Source organism: Cebus imitator, unplaced genomic scaffold (assembly GCF_001604975.1).
Source record: "Cebus imitator isolate Cc_AM_T3 unplaced genomic scaffold, Cebus_imitator-1.0 Scaffold449, whole genome shotgun sequence".
Lineage (NCBI taxonomy): Eukaryota > Metazoa > Chordata > Mammalia > Primates > Cebidae > Cebus > Cebus imitator.
In genome coordinates this window covers 2825807-2838808 of record NW_016107764.1, presented here as the reverse complement: position 1 = coordinate 2838808, position 13002 = coordinate 2825807, and the positions used below count along the sequence as shown (strand labels likewise).

General features: G+C 59.9%; 4 protein-coding genes across 12 annotated transcripts in view; 2 read left to right on the top strand and 2 right to left on the bottom strand.

The window, feature by feature from the left end:
• MROH1 (maestro heat like repeat family member 1) overlaps window positions 1-647 on the bottom strand; it is a 117112-nt gene extending 116465 nt beyond the window's left edge. For 5 of the 9 annotated variants that reach the window (XM_017511636.2, XM_037732457.1, XM_037732458.1 and 2 more), the window contains exon 1: window positions 559-646. The gene's annotated coding sequence lies outside the window, so the exon portion shown is untranslated. Of the gene's footprint in view, window positions 1-424 lie in introns of all 9 variants that reach the window. The other 4 variants (XR_001819851.2, XM_037732459.1, XM_017511639.2 and 1 more) reach the window with 2 other exon arrangements.
• The window catches only part of LOC108291326 (60S ribosomal protein L3), a 10572-nt gene extending 9072 nt beyond the window's left edge, over window positions 1-1500 (top strand). Inside the window, 2 exon segments of the mRNA XM_017511648.2 lie at window positions 450-678; window positions 778-1500. Coding sequence (XP_017367137.2) covers window positions 450-678; window positions 778-1500 — 952 coding nt within the window.
• A 2350-nt stretch (window positions 1501-3850) lies between these two features.
• Window positions 3851-6619, top strand: LOC119468570 (testis-specific serine/threonine-protein kinase 5-like). The gene is given in 8 exon segments (XM_037732426.1): window positions 3851-4033; window positions 4354-4539; window positions 4763-4825; window positions 4827-4966; window positions 5065-5086; window positions 5424-5586; window positions 5717-5799; window positions 6140-6619. Coding segments are annotated over 8 exon segments (1014 nt in total). The 3' UTR covers window positions 6314-6619.
• Window positions 6620-6743: 124 nt separating this feature from the next.
• HGH1 (HGH1 homolog) lies at window positions 6744-9698 on the bottom strand. Its single transcript, XM_017511634.2, has 6 exons — window positions 9029-9698; window positions 8845-8945; window positions 8658-8756; window positions 8371-8462; window positions 8164-8286; window positions 6744-8087 (listed from the first exon to the last, which is right to left on the bottom strand). Exons 1-6 carry the CDS (start codon window positions 9613-9615, stop codon window positions 7908-7910), a joined length of 1182 nt encoding a protein of 393 aa, XP_017367123.1. The 5' UTR covers window positions 9616-9698; the 3' UTR covers window positions 6744-7907.
• Window positions 9699-13002: the final 3304 nt, after the last annotated feature.

Below are 13002 nucleotides of genomic sequence, written 5' to 3'. Positions count from 1 at the left end.
CCCGGGGAGGGGCGGGCACCGGGGACCACCGCGCTCCAGGGAGGGGAAGCACCGGGGACCACCGCGCTCCAGGGGAGGAAGCACCGGGGACCACCGCGCTCCCGGGGCGGGGCGGGCACCGGGGACCACCGCGCTCCCGGGGAGGGGCGGGCACCGGGGACCACCGCGCTCCGGGGGAGGAAGCACCGGGGACCACCGCGCTCCAGGGGGGGAAGCACCGGGGACCACCGCGCTCCCGGGGAGGGGCGGGCACCGAGGAGCACCGCGCTCCCCAGGACGGCGGGCAAGCTGCCGAGACCTCTCGGCGGCGCGGAGGAGGAGGAGCACAGCGCAGAGTTCCGGCCTCCTTCCGGGCGTTGCGCGGCGCACACCTGGACCAGGGACCCCGCAGCACCCAGGACCCTCCCGGCGCTCGCCAGGTGACCTTGGGGAGGCGCCTCCGGACTCAGCTTCCTCCGCGGCCCGGCCAAGGGAGCGGCCCCCAGGACCTCTAGCCCAGACTTCCCCAAGGGGCGCTTCCCCGGCGCCGCCGAAGGCTCATCCTCGCCCGCCGTTTACCTGAGGAGCTGCAGCCAGCGCGACCCAGGCGCCGCCTTCCCGCCCAGCAGCTGCCCGGAGTGGGCGGAGCCGCGCGCGCCGAGCCCGCCCCCGCTGCCTTCAGACCAACCGCAGCCCGGAGTGCGGCAGTAGGGCCCCGCCCCCAAAAGATCTCTGCACTTATTGGTCGGAGGCACGTCTCTCATGCTCGCTCCACCCCTCCCGCCTCCATTTACAAAGCCGGAATGCGCAGACTCCGCCTCACGCTCGGCCCCGCCCCCTGGCCGCTCCTTGGTCACCGCCTCGGACTGTTGGGCGCCCGCGCGGCCGCCACTGCGCGGGCGCGGCCCTCAGGCTCGTGATAACGGCCGCAGTCCCGGGGCGCAGCCGTCCCCGTGTCCCCATCGGACGCACAAGCTGCGGCGACCTCTGCTCCCCGACGCCGGGACGCGGGCTCCGCGCGCGTTGCGGCCGCTCGCAAAGCACACGCCGGCCCTCCGTCTGCCCGGAAGCGCCCGCGGGAAGCGGCGGCACGTGGGGGCGGGCGGGACTGGCGCGGCCCTGCGTTCGCGGGGAAGGAGGCGGCCCGCGGGGTCCCGGGGCCTCGGGACGCGAAAAGAGCGATGTGAGGAAGGAAAGCGCTCCCCGAGGAGCGGCCCGCGCGCGCGTCCAGGCCGGGCCTCGGCGGAGGCGGCGGAGCCCCGCGGGCAGGACGTCCTCTCCAGGCCGGGGGATGGGGCTCCGCTGTGGGGCGGCACCCAGGGGAGCGCAGGACCCTTCGCGGGTGCGGGCGAGGCCCCTGCAGCGGCTTCCCACGCACAGGCCTCGGCGCCTGTGGCCCTGCCTCCCCCCGGCCTGGGAGCCGCCCCCGCTCCGCGCACGCCGGGCGCCAAGCGCAGCGCAGCCCGGCTCTCACTCCGGCCACGGACGGACGCCCGCCCCTCCGGCAGGGGGCACGCCTGAGCCTGCCCTCTGCACCCCAGGGCTCCAGCACAGGAGGGCTGCCCAGTGAAGCCCCGGGTTTGAACTCAGGTGCAGGCAACGAGGCGGATAATCGGGACTACAGAGGGACGGTGGACAGAGCCAATGGCCGTTCTGATCCTGCAGTCACCACTTGGCTTGACCCTCGCGGGCTTCCAGCTGGGTCCTGGCACTGGTGGTGGCCGGGAGGGAGAGGAGGTGCGCCCCCGGGGCGCAGGCTCCCAGGCTTCGCAGCAGAGCCCAGAGGCTCAGCCACCCTGGGCCGGGACCACCTGGCTCCAGCTCTAGAGTGGCTGCTTCTTGCAGCCCCCACCTTCCACGAACTGCACCCTGCCCGCGTGCCTCTCCAGGCCGTCTTACTCTTGAACCATCAATCCCACCTGCTTAAATTGCCTGGAGCAGTTTGTCTTTTTTTCTAACCCTTAGGTCAATCACAAACTGGTTTGTTTTTTCTGAGGTCTCACTGTCACCCAGTCTGGAGTGCAGTGCGACAAGGGCTCACTGCAAACTCAGCCTCACCGGGCACACGTGATCCTCCTACCTCAGCCTCTGGAGTACCTGGGACCACAGGCACACCACCCCACCTGGCTGATTTTTAATTTTTTGGAAGAGACAGGGTCTCACTATGTTGCTCGAGCTGGGTTTTATTGTTGAAACGAGGCCTCTCACTGTCGCGCAGGCTGGAGTGCAGTGGCATGATCATAACTCACAGCACCCTTAAATTCCTGCACTCAAGTGATCCTCTTGCCTCAGCCTCCCAAATAGCTGGAACTGCAGGTAGGCACCACTATGTCTGGCCAATTTTTAAATTTTGTTGCAGAGAAAAGGTCTCACTATGTTGCTCAGGCTGGTCTGAAACTCCTGGGCTCAAGAGATCCTCTTGCCTTGGCCACCCCAAGTGCTGGGGTTACAGGCATGAGCTGCTGCACCCAGACCTTGTCCTTATTTTCTGTATCCCAGGCAATTTGCCAAACAAGGGCCGTGTGTGAGCAAAGGAATATCAAACACATGCCTTGCTCTCAAGAAGCTCATGTTCTAAAAGGAATGAGAAACTGTGTCTCCAGTTTACGCCAGCCCGTTCCAGGGCCTTTGCTGCAGCAAACATGCCACATACACCCACAGATCTTGGTGGAGGAGACTCCAACTCCCCAGACTCACTGGCCTGTACCAAGCACTGGGCCCTTGCAGACATTCCCAGGATGGCTGCCCAGCAGGCAGCCCTGCCCTCCAGGCCCACAGCCACTGTGCTTCTCCACAGCAGAGATCACACATTTGGGTCCAGGCTCCACCACCACCATGGGGCCTCAGTTTCACCATCTGTAAAGCAAGTATTGGTTCTTAGGACTTGAGATCCTAGATGTGCACTGCCCCCACAGGCCGGGCATTTGGGTGTGTTCCGTGACTGGGGTCAGGACTGCTACAGGTGGTAGTTGTAGCTGGTACAACTGCCCAGAATGACACCTGGCACTCAGACGTTAGCAGTAATAGTGCCTACAGGGCACTCTGGGTGCCTGAAGGAAGGGACAAGGTTGGCTTCTGTCTCTTGGAGCTGTAGGATCAGAGGTGGGCTCAAGGGTGGGGCCCTTACTTGCCCTGGGATGTGCGGTCAAGTGTTCAGAGGGCTCTAGGTGGGAGGCTTCCTGCACCCTGCTGGCCTGGGCAGGAGGTGCTGCAGGCTCCAGTGGAGAAGGCCAGGAGACAGGGCTCCTGCCTGCCTTCCTCTGGCTCAGCCCACCTTAGGGCCAGCTGAGTGTGGCCACAGCATCCTCTCAAAGGGGGAGGGGGTGCCCCTGAAACGGTGGTTGGCACATATGTATCCTTTTTCCTTTCCTTATGCCCCAGAAATCCCCACTCTCATTTATTTAACGGCTCTCTGTGGCCAGCCACGTCCAGAGGGGTCCACAGAGGCCTCATCCTGGCTCTAGCCCTTGAAATGGGTTTTCACCCCACAGAGAGTGGGCCCCATGTGGGCAGGACTGGTCCCACAAGATGTCCTCAGTGGGCAGGTCCCCAAAACGAGAAGACATACCCTTCCAGGACACAGTGGAGGTACAGCTCTAGAATTCTCCATTCTAGAACCTGCCTGTCCTCTCCCAGAGCTGGCCCTCCCCCTGCCCAGTCCAAGCTATGCCAGCCCTGCCCTGAGCTCACAGCTCACTCCCTGCCTCTGTCCCAGTCCCAGCAAGCCTTCAGAAACTTGGCTGCTGCCTCAAGAGGGATGCAGTTCCCACCCAGCCCCCACCACCCTGGCCCCTGCCCTCTGACACAAGTCAGGCCTCAGCTGTACCAACCAAGACTGCTGAAGCTGGACCACCATGGTACACTGCCCTCCATGAAGGGTAACAGCAGGCGGAAGCTGGATCAGATAACCTTTGTGGAGCAGGTGCGTGAGTGCAGGGACAATGGCTACCTGCTCTCCTTCAAGAAGATCGTTTCTGGGGTCTTCTCCAAGGTGTACTTGGCCTATGCCACCCATGAGCATTTGCAGCACAACCCCAAGCTGTTCTCCGTGCAGGCAGGTGCCACACCATGGTGAGGCAGGCTTACCTCCTTCCTCAAGGGGCTCCCGTGCCTCCCAGCCGGGCCCTGGCAGGCCCCTCTGTGTCTCAAACCCTCTCAAGCACCATCCAGCTGCTCCAGCTTCCTCCATCTGAAACTTTCCCCCGTCTCATTTCCTCCCCAGAGGCCTTCCCAGGGCTCCTGCAGGCTGACCATCCCGTTCCCAAACCTCTTAAATACAGAGTACTCTGCACAGAAGGGAGCTGGGAGGTCATCGCTGCTGTCCAAGGGCACTACTCACCCAGCCTCACCCCTGAGGAGTTCAGAAAAGTGTAGAAAGGACAGGGGACTGCCCTGCCACAGCCAGCCCCTCAGGGGCCGAGTCTCACACAGCAGACTCCCTCCACCCCACAGGTGGCTATCAAGATCATCACCACAGCCAAGGCCCTGGTGGAGTTCTCCCACAAGTTTCTGCCCTGTGAGATCTTGTCACTCAACACTACCTATAAGCACCTGAACGTGGTGGGCAGAGGTCTAGACACAGCCTGTCCCCACCCTGTGGAGGGGCTAGCTCTCCCCGACCTGCTGCCTGCCCCAGGCCTGTGGCCCCCTCCCACCTTGGACCTCCCTTTGGCCCCAGGGCTGGAGCCCAACCCCACCCTGGAACCCAGGTCTGGTGCCAATTGACAGATTCCAGCACACCCTTGGCCCTGCCTCGAGGTGATGGCAGGTGCGTGGGCTGCAGGTGCAGCTGTACAAGACCTACCAGAACAGCCAGTGCTCCTGCCTGCTGCTGGAGTTGGCAGCCCAGGGGCAACCTGCTGGAGCACATCAACACCACCTTGGACCACCGCTGCCACCCAGGGCTGGAGAAGGAGGAGGCCCATGGGCTGTTCTGGCAGCTGGTCAGTGCTGTGGCGCACTGCCACAGCATGGGTATCACGCACCAGTGAGGGCTGCACCTGGGCCAATCGCCTGCCCACATGCACAGAGAGGCCTGCTTGAGCCCAAGCCAGCCCCACTTCCTGCCTCCCCTCTCCCATGCAGGGACCTGAAGTGCTGGATGACTGTGGCCTTCTCAAGCTGACCAGTGAGTCCACAGCCCCCACACTGACCCCCAGCCTGGGAATGAATGCCTCCACATGCAGGGGCCCACCCCCCCACGCTTGTCCCAGCCAGGTCCTTGTCTTCAGCCCTCCCAGAAGGCCTTTAGGCCACCCTTGCACAAGGGCCTGAGGCCCCTGGCCTAACCCCCACATGTGCCCCCAGCCCAGGCCCACCTTGTCCAAACCCACACTCTTGCTGTCGGCCCACACACTGCACACAACCCCACGAGCCTCCACAGCCATTCCTTCAGACTGGCATCCTGAAGTCCCTCTCCCTGCACTCCTGCCCCTCATGCACAGCACCACCCTCCCCACTTACCCTGTACGGATTTTGGCCTTGCTAATTGCATGGGGCCCAGGAACTCATTGCTTAGAACTTTCTGCACCTCTGCAGCCCCCACAGCCCCAGGGATCCTCATGAGCAAGAAGTATAGCGGGGAGCCGGCCGACCTGTGGAGCCTGAATGCCTCCCAGGGAGCCCTGACCCCAGGCAATGGGCCGACCTGTGGAGCCCCCAGGACACCCCAACCCTGTAGCCAAGGCTCACGGGAGGGCTGGGAAGGGGCTACACCCTGAGGAGCTCATGCCCCAAGATGTCATTCTCTACGCCATGGTGAGCGAGAAGCTGCCCTTCAAGGAGTGCCGGCCCCACTGCATGCTGCACCTCATGCACCAGGTCTGTCCCCAGGTGAGCCCCATTCCATGTCCCTTCCACACCTAGCTCAGGCCTGAAGAGTGGCAGTAAGAGAGACCTGGACTCCAAGCAGGGTAGTCCTCCCCGCTCAGGCTGGGGTGTTTGGTCCAAGTGCTGCAGTGACAGAGAAGCTGGGCTTGTGGAGGACCTGACTCAACGCAATTCAGGAAAGGCAGTGACTGCAAACCTGAGCTCTGCACCAGCCCAGGGCACACCACCTTGCCCCTCTATGCCTCAGTCATTGGCGACAGGACTGACACCTCTAAGCTGCTGGAACTCTTGGCAGTGACATGCATGGGATGCTGAAGGGAAGTGGCCACAGGCAGCAGCCGTGAGCCCCTGCCCAGAGTGCCAGGACCTGATTTGGGGGCTGCTGCAACTGCACCCACACAAACACCTGGGCCTGCAGCAGGTGGCTGCACACTGCTGGATGCTGCATGTGGCGAACATGCTCTTCCTCAGTGCTGTGCCAGGTGTGGTGGGGGCCCGCGGGTGAGCAGCTGGGGAGCAGGTAGTCCCTTGGCACTCCACCTGACCCCACTGTGGCCCCTTGCAGAGAAGCTGGTGCAGTCCCAACTCCCAGCATCCTTGGATGACCTGGAGTCTGGCAAAGACTTAGAGAGTGTAAACACCCAGTCTTGTAGCTGCACTGCCTCCAGCGGCAGGGGCTTCCAAGGAGAACGTGGGCCCTGAGCTCAGGCTGCCAGAGGTATGCCCCAGAAAAGGGGTAAGTTCTGCTCAGCTGGGGCTCTAGAGCACTGCGGCAGCCAGCCTGGGAGTCAGCACCTCCAGGCAGCTGCCGCCGCCATGCCCCAAGCCTGCATGTATTCTGTGAAGATGATGCAGATGTTAGTGCTGATAGGGCAAGTGGCCTCTAGTGGCAGGAGGGGGCTCTGGCCAGGGGAAGGCACCAGTCCACACATACCTGCATGAGTGGCAGAGCTTTAATAGGGGCAGGTTAGAGGAGATCCTGGAGGAGGGAGATGCCCAGCACCTGATGAAGCACCTGGCTACAGCAGGAGACCACAGGTGGAGCAGGCCTCCAGTTTTAGGGTGTGGAGTGGGACACTGTGAACTCCCAAGACAAGCTAAGCTCCTTCACCAGGGCTCAAGGGGCCTGGGTGGGCCCATCAGTGAGAAGGGGCCAGCACTCAGGAGCCCAATGCAAGAGGTGGCAGTGAGGTCAGATGAGCTCAGGAAGGAAGAGTGTGGTAAGAGCCACCATGACAGCCCGTGGGGCTTGGCAGCCACAGAACTAGCAGGTGGGGGGGGAGGCACATAGGTCCAGGAGAGAAGCAGGTAAGGCCCCTGGGCCCAGCATGGGCTCTACCACAGGGGCAGAGGGGAGTGGGGGGAGGCCTGGGCAGGGGCCAGGCTGCAGGCACATCTGGAGGCTCCTGGCAGAGGCAGGAAGGCTAAGGATAGTGACCCTGGCTCAAAGAAGCTGACCAGGGAAATGGCCTAGCTTGAGAGGCCATCCAATCTAAGACTGGGAAGCAGGGAGACTTAAGGAGCTGACAAGGGTTGAGGACAGGGTCCTGCAGCACAGGTCAAACAGGGAGGCACAGTCCCAGGAAGACCCCAGGATCTAGGTATGGCTGGGTCAGCCCTTTGAGACCAGGTCTCAGGGAGTGGGGTGCTGAGAGCCACAGGGAGGGGGCTGACAAAACACCACTTGTACTTATGCGCCCACGTCTGCCCAGACCCTGCAGTGCCTCGGGACTGAGAAACTCCAGCTGGCTCCTTGGGGCTTGCAGTGGTTTTCTGTCCAGTCCCCACACCATGCCCAGGAAGTCTTCTCATGGCTCCATGGCCATCCACCTGCCACCTCCACCTTTTGCACAGGCAGCTGAGTCACGGTACCTGGCTCACAGTGCTGTTCTAAGCAACTGTCATTCTTGCTGGTAGCAACACTGCAAAGGGCTGGGAAGTGCCTCCAATCCTTACTGCAGCTTAAGTGTAGCTCTGCTTCTCAGCAGGGCAGTCTCTGAGCAGGGGGACCCAAGGGGCCTGTAGGCAGCTGCAGGAAGGCCTGGTCTGAGAAGGCCTGGCAAAGGGGGCCCTGGAGCTGGTGTCTGGCTGCAGGGGCCTCAGGTGGGTGTGGCCCTCTCCAGCCACGGCTCAGGAGCCAGCTCCTGCTCCAATTGCTCCCGTCCCAGCTGTTCCTGCTCCTGGTGATCCAGCTGCTGCAGCTGCTGTTCCACATCCTCAGGCACCTGGACTTCCAGCAGGTTTTCCATGCCACATTCAGGCTCATCTCCAATAAGCACCTGCTAGATGGGAGGCAGGTGAGCAGCTGGCCAGCTATAAACACCCCTTCCCCAGAATCTCCGACCCTGCACCAACCTGGATTAGCTTCTCACAAGCCGTCCGCACGTCGGACTCGGGCTCCCAGCTGTGCAGCTCTCGAAGGACCAGGTAGGCTCCCTGATCCCGCACCTGCCGCCGACCTGGTGCTGTGGCTGTCAGCTGAGGAGGTGGAAGAGGTTACCCAGATGTCAGCATGCTCGTGTGTGTCGGGGGTGGTTCTTATGCAGCAGGGATCCTGCTCACCAGCATTATGGCTTCAACAAGCATCTTGCGGATGTCTGCATCAGGCTCTCGCTGCTTGTCTGGCGGCAGGTACTGCAAATCGACAGGCAGCCCTAGGGGTGAATATGGGAGCCACTGGGTCCCTTAGCTGAGGAGTGGGCCAGGCTCTGCCTGTGTAAGCCCCATCTGTGCTCAGCAACTCACTGCTGCAAGGTTTCAGAAGGGGCCTGTGACCTGGACACTTCTCTCTACCTCCACCTGCCTCCCTCCTCTCCCGCCAACTCTGAGGCTCCACACTAACCACTCACGTTCCATCTCCTCCTCGGAGAAATCCTCAGGCCCAGCCAAGGGCAGGAGCAAAAAGGGGAGAATGTCCACCTCAGGTCCAAGCAACCACTCGTGATGTCCTGAGGGCCAGCAGAGGTGGTGAGATGAGGAGCCCCGGTATCCAGTCCCCACCCCTGGCAACGCCCCGCCGCCACACCCACCACTCACTGTGCTCGAAGCAGCAATTCCGAAGCGTCCCCACCACCCCGCCCCTGCGCACAGAGGAGTCAGGGTACTGGGTAAGGGGCAGCAGCCGCTGCACCACGCACCTGTCGGGATGGGACGGGTCAGTCAGGGCCGTCCCCGCTAACTTCTGTCCCTTCCCCGCCCGCACAGGCGCCCGGGGCTTCACCTGTCGGGGTCCAGGAGGAAGGCCCGCGCCGCAGGGCGTTGACTGAGGTTGGAGAGCAGCGGCGCCAGGTAGTGCAGGGGCGCGCGGGCGTTATAGCCGGGCGTGCACAGCGCGCGCACCAGCCGCTCCAGGACGGAGTCTCCTGGCTCCGCCATCAGCGCCATCAGCGCGGCACACGGCGCCGGCTCGCGGCTGAGGTTGGCCAGCGCAGCGGCCGCCTCCTCCGCCCAGGGCCACTGCGGGTCCAACGCGCGGCCCAGCAGGCGTGCGGGCAGCCCGGGGTCAGCCGCCAGCAACGGCTCGTGCAGGCCGGGGTCGGCGGCCAAGTTCACGAGCGCGCGGGCGGCGTCGCGGGCCGGGGCGGAGGCCGGCGCCAGGTCCGCCAGCGCCCGCAGCAGCGCCGCCTGCCCCGCCAGCAGCACGCGGCCGGGCCTGGAGCCGGTGAGCGCCAGCACGTGCCGCACCGCTGCCGCCTGCAGGTCGGCCCGCGCGCCCGGCGCCAGGAAGGGCAGCAGCTTCACCACCTCAGCCTCCGGGTCAGCCTCCGTCCCTGCCGACGCCCCCGCGCCGGCCGCGGCCTCCCCCATGCTGAGCGCACCTCGGCCGCCACCCGCCCGGACCTCCCGCTCCACCCCGGGGTCCGCGTGGGACGCGCAGCCCCGCCCACCGGAGGAGCGAAAGCCGCGGCGGCCAATCGGAGGCTGCGCCCTCGGCTCAAGTGGGCGGGGCCGGCGTGTGGGGGCGGGACCAGGGTGCGCGCGGGGGTTTGTGGGTCTCGACGTCTGGCCGGAAGCTGCGGAGGTCGACTGGGTCCTGGGCGCCGCGTGCCGCGTCCACACCCGCTGGAAACCTCCGCGTGTTCTCGGCTATGGCGGCCGGTGCGTCCCGCTGGGCGCTGGCCACGCCGAACCTGGTCAGCCCGGGCCTGTCGTGGGCCCTGAAGGTCTGAGGTCCGCGCCCCGCTGTCCTGTCGGCGAAGGGCTCTCGGGAGGAAGGCCTGCTCTTACCCAGGCTGGCACAGCCAAGGAGAAGCTTGGGCCTCCCGGGGACGGGACAGCACGGGGCCTCAGTGGGGACCCGAAGAGGCAGCTTTGGAGAGGCCTCTGGGCATCTCGGAGCGGGTAGCTTTGGGGTATTTGTCAGGACGTCTTCAGTCGCAAGTCACAAACGCAACTCAAACTGACTTGCACGAAGAGAAAATTTGTAAATGGAGGGTTGGAGGGCACCAGCTTCAGGTACTGCTGTATCTAGGAGCTCTCCGGAGGCTTGTGCTGCCTACCCTACCATCTCTCTCCCTCTCTGCCACCCTGCTGCTCTGTGGCTCCATGTCATTTCCACCTGCCACTGGCTGATTTTCTCAGAGCAGCTGGGAAAGAAAGGCACCGGGACCTCCCGGTTCCATGGTCCTGGCAGAAGACAATTTCTTTCTACCACTATTGGAGTCTGTCCCGGGAAAGAACTCCAGTTCTTCACGTGTCCTCCACTATAGGAGGAGCAGCAACGTGGAGACACACAGACTGGGGAGGAAGGGAGGCAAAAGAAAGATTTCCTCCAGCATTCGTTGGGCACCTGGCATCTTCCAAGCTGGTAGCTCAGGACACAGAACCAAACAATGCTGGTGGCCTTTCTGGCCTCAGGGTCTTTGCACTTGCCGTCTCTTCTGCCTGGAATGCTCTTTCCTCAGCTGTACACAAGGCTAGCAACTTCTTGTCAGAACCACCTTCCCTGGGCAGGTTACATAGAGACCCAGCCCACCCACCATCCATGGCTGCTTGGTTTCTATCCACCTCCTTCAAGATACCAGTACTTAGGCCAGATGCGGTGGCTCATTCCTGTAATCCCAGCACTTGGGGAGACCGAGGTGGGCAGATCATCTGAGGTCAGGAGTTCAATACCAGCTTGGCCAACATGGTGAAACCCTGCTCTACTAAAAAATATATAAAAAGTAGCCGGGTGTGGTGGCACATGCCTGTAGTCCTGGCTACCTGAGATGCTGAAGCAGGATAATTGCTTGGACCGAGGAGGAGGAGGTTGCAATGAGCTGAGATTGCGCCACTGCACTCCAGCCTGGGCAACAGAGGGAGACTCCATCTCAAAAATTAAATAACAGTAAATTAGGCCCAGGTCAGTAGCTCATGCCTGCAATCTCACCACTTTGGGAGGTGGAGGCAGGTGGATCACTTGAGACCAGGAGTTCGAGACCAGCCTGGCCAACACAGTGAAACCTGGTTTCTATTAAAAATACAAAAATTAGATGGGCATAGTGGCGTGTGCCTGTACTCCCAGCTGCTTGGGAGGCTGAGGCAGAAGAATCTAACCTGGTAGAGGAAGGTCGTAGTGAGTGGAGATTTTGCCACTGTTCTCTAGCCTAGATGACAGAGTGAGACAGAGTCTCAAAAATAAATAAATAAATAAATAAATAAATAGTACTTGAAGGTAATAAAATTTAAGCTTCATGGTACCTTGCTTGCACAGGTTCTTAACAAAGCTGCCTTGAGAGCAAACCTTGCATAGTGTTCATATATAGTCTTAATGGTTTTGCAAAGTAGGGTGTAGCAGACATTATAGGTGCAAAACCCACTAGAATGGCTGTGATAAAAGACATTAAATAGCTGTTGATGAGGATGTGGAGAAATTGGAACTGTCACACACTGCTGGTGAGATTAAAATGAAGCAGCCACTGTGGAAAACATTTTGTCAGCTCAAAAAGTCAAACAGTTATCTCATAGTCCAGCAATTCCACTCCTAGGCATATCGTCAAGAGAAATGAAAACTGAAAACCACACAGAAACATCAATGTGTACAAGTAGCACTATTCACAGTGGTCAAAAGGTGGAAACAACCCAAACGTCTATCAACTGATGAATGGATAAATAAACGGACAAATCCATGCAAAGGAGTATTATTCAACTGTAAAAAGGAGCAGAGTACTGACATGCTACAATGTATATAAACTGCAAAAACTTAGGCTAAGTGAAAGAAAGAAATCACAGGAAATCACATATGATGCCATTTATAAGGTGTTTAGTAGACAGTCCATGGAGACACAGTAAATGAGTACTTGTCAAGAGAAGGACAGGGTAGGAGAGCAGCAGTGACTGTTAGTGGGTGCTATGGACTGAACAGTGTCGCTCCAAAAAATTTATATGCTCAAGCCCTAACCCCAGTGTGACTGTGTTTAGAGATGGGGCCTCTAAGGAAGTGGAGGAGCACTCACCAAAAACTAGATCAGTCAATACCTTGATCTTGGACTTCTTCTCGGTCTCCAAAAATGTGAGAAAAATTTCTGTTGAAGTTTAAGCCACCCAGTCTATGGCATTTTGTGGCAACCTGAGCTGACTGAGACAATGGATTCAGGCTTTCTTTTTTGGATGTTGAAAATGTTCTAAAGTTAAATTATGCTGGTTGTTGCACAACTGTGAATGTACTAAAAACATTTAAATTGCACACTTTAAATGGGTTGATTGTATTTAAACTATATCTCACAGCTGTTAAAAAGAGGGCCCCCATCTGGGACACACTGATACCAAAAAGTATTTGTTATTTGTCTGAAATTCAAATTTAACTGTATCCCGTTTGTCTGAAATTCAAATGTAACTGCATCCTGTACAATAAAATTTGAATTTCAGACAAGCAGTAAATACTGTATCCTCTATTCAAATTTAACTGGGTATCCTGTATTTTATCTGGCAACCCTATTTGCAGCCTGTTGGCTTTCTAGCACTCACCCATGAGTCCACAGACAACTCTCTGTTTAGGAAAGAGAACTGCTGCAGAAAATTACCTTCCTGAATACTAAGGAAACCCATGATGCCACCCAAATTGATCAACTGATGTCACTAATTAATGTGAACAAGCCGGGCGCGGTGGCTCAAGCCTGTAATCCCAGCACTTTGGGAGGCCGAGGCGGGTGGATCATGAGGTCAAGAGATCGAGACCATCCTGGTCAACATGGTGAAACCCCGTCTCTACTA

Excerpts from the sequence above, each read along its gene's own strand:
- HGH1 (XM_017511634.2), bottom strand. The coding sequence starts at position 9,615 with ATGGGGGAGGCCGCGGCCGGCGCGGGGGCGTCGGCAGGGACGGAGGCT. Across the intron at positions 8,757-8,844 it reads GAATTGCTGCTTCGAGCACA|GACATCACGAGTGGTTGCTT; the intron begins GTGAGTGGTGGG and ends GCTGGCCCTCAG. Across the intron at positions 8,463-8,657 it reads CTCCGAGGAGGAGATGGAAC|GGCTGCCTGTCGATTTGCAG; the intron begins GTGAGTGGTTAG and ends ATTCACCCCTAG.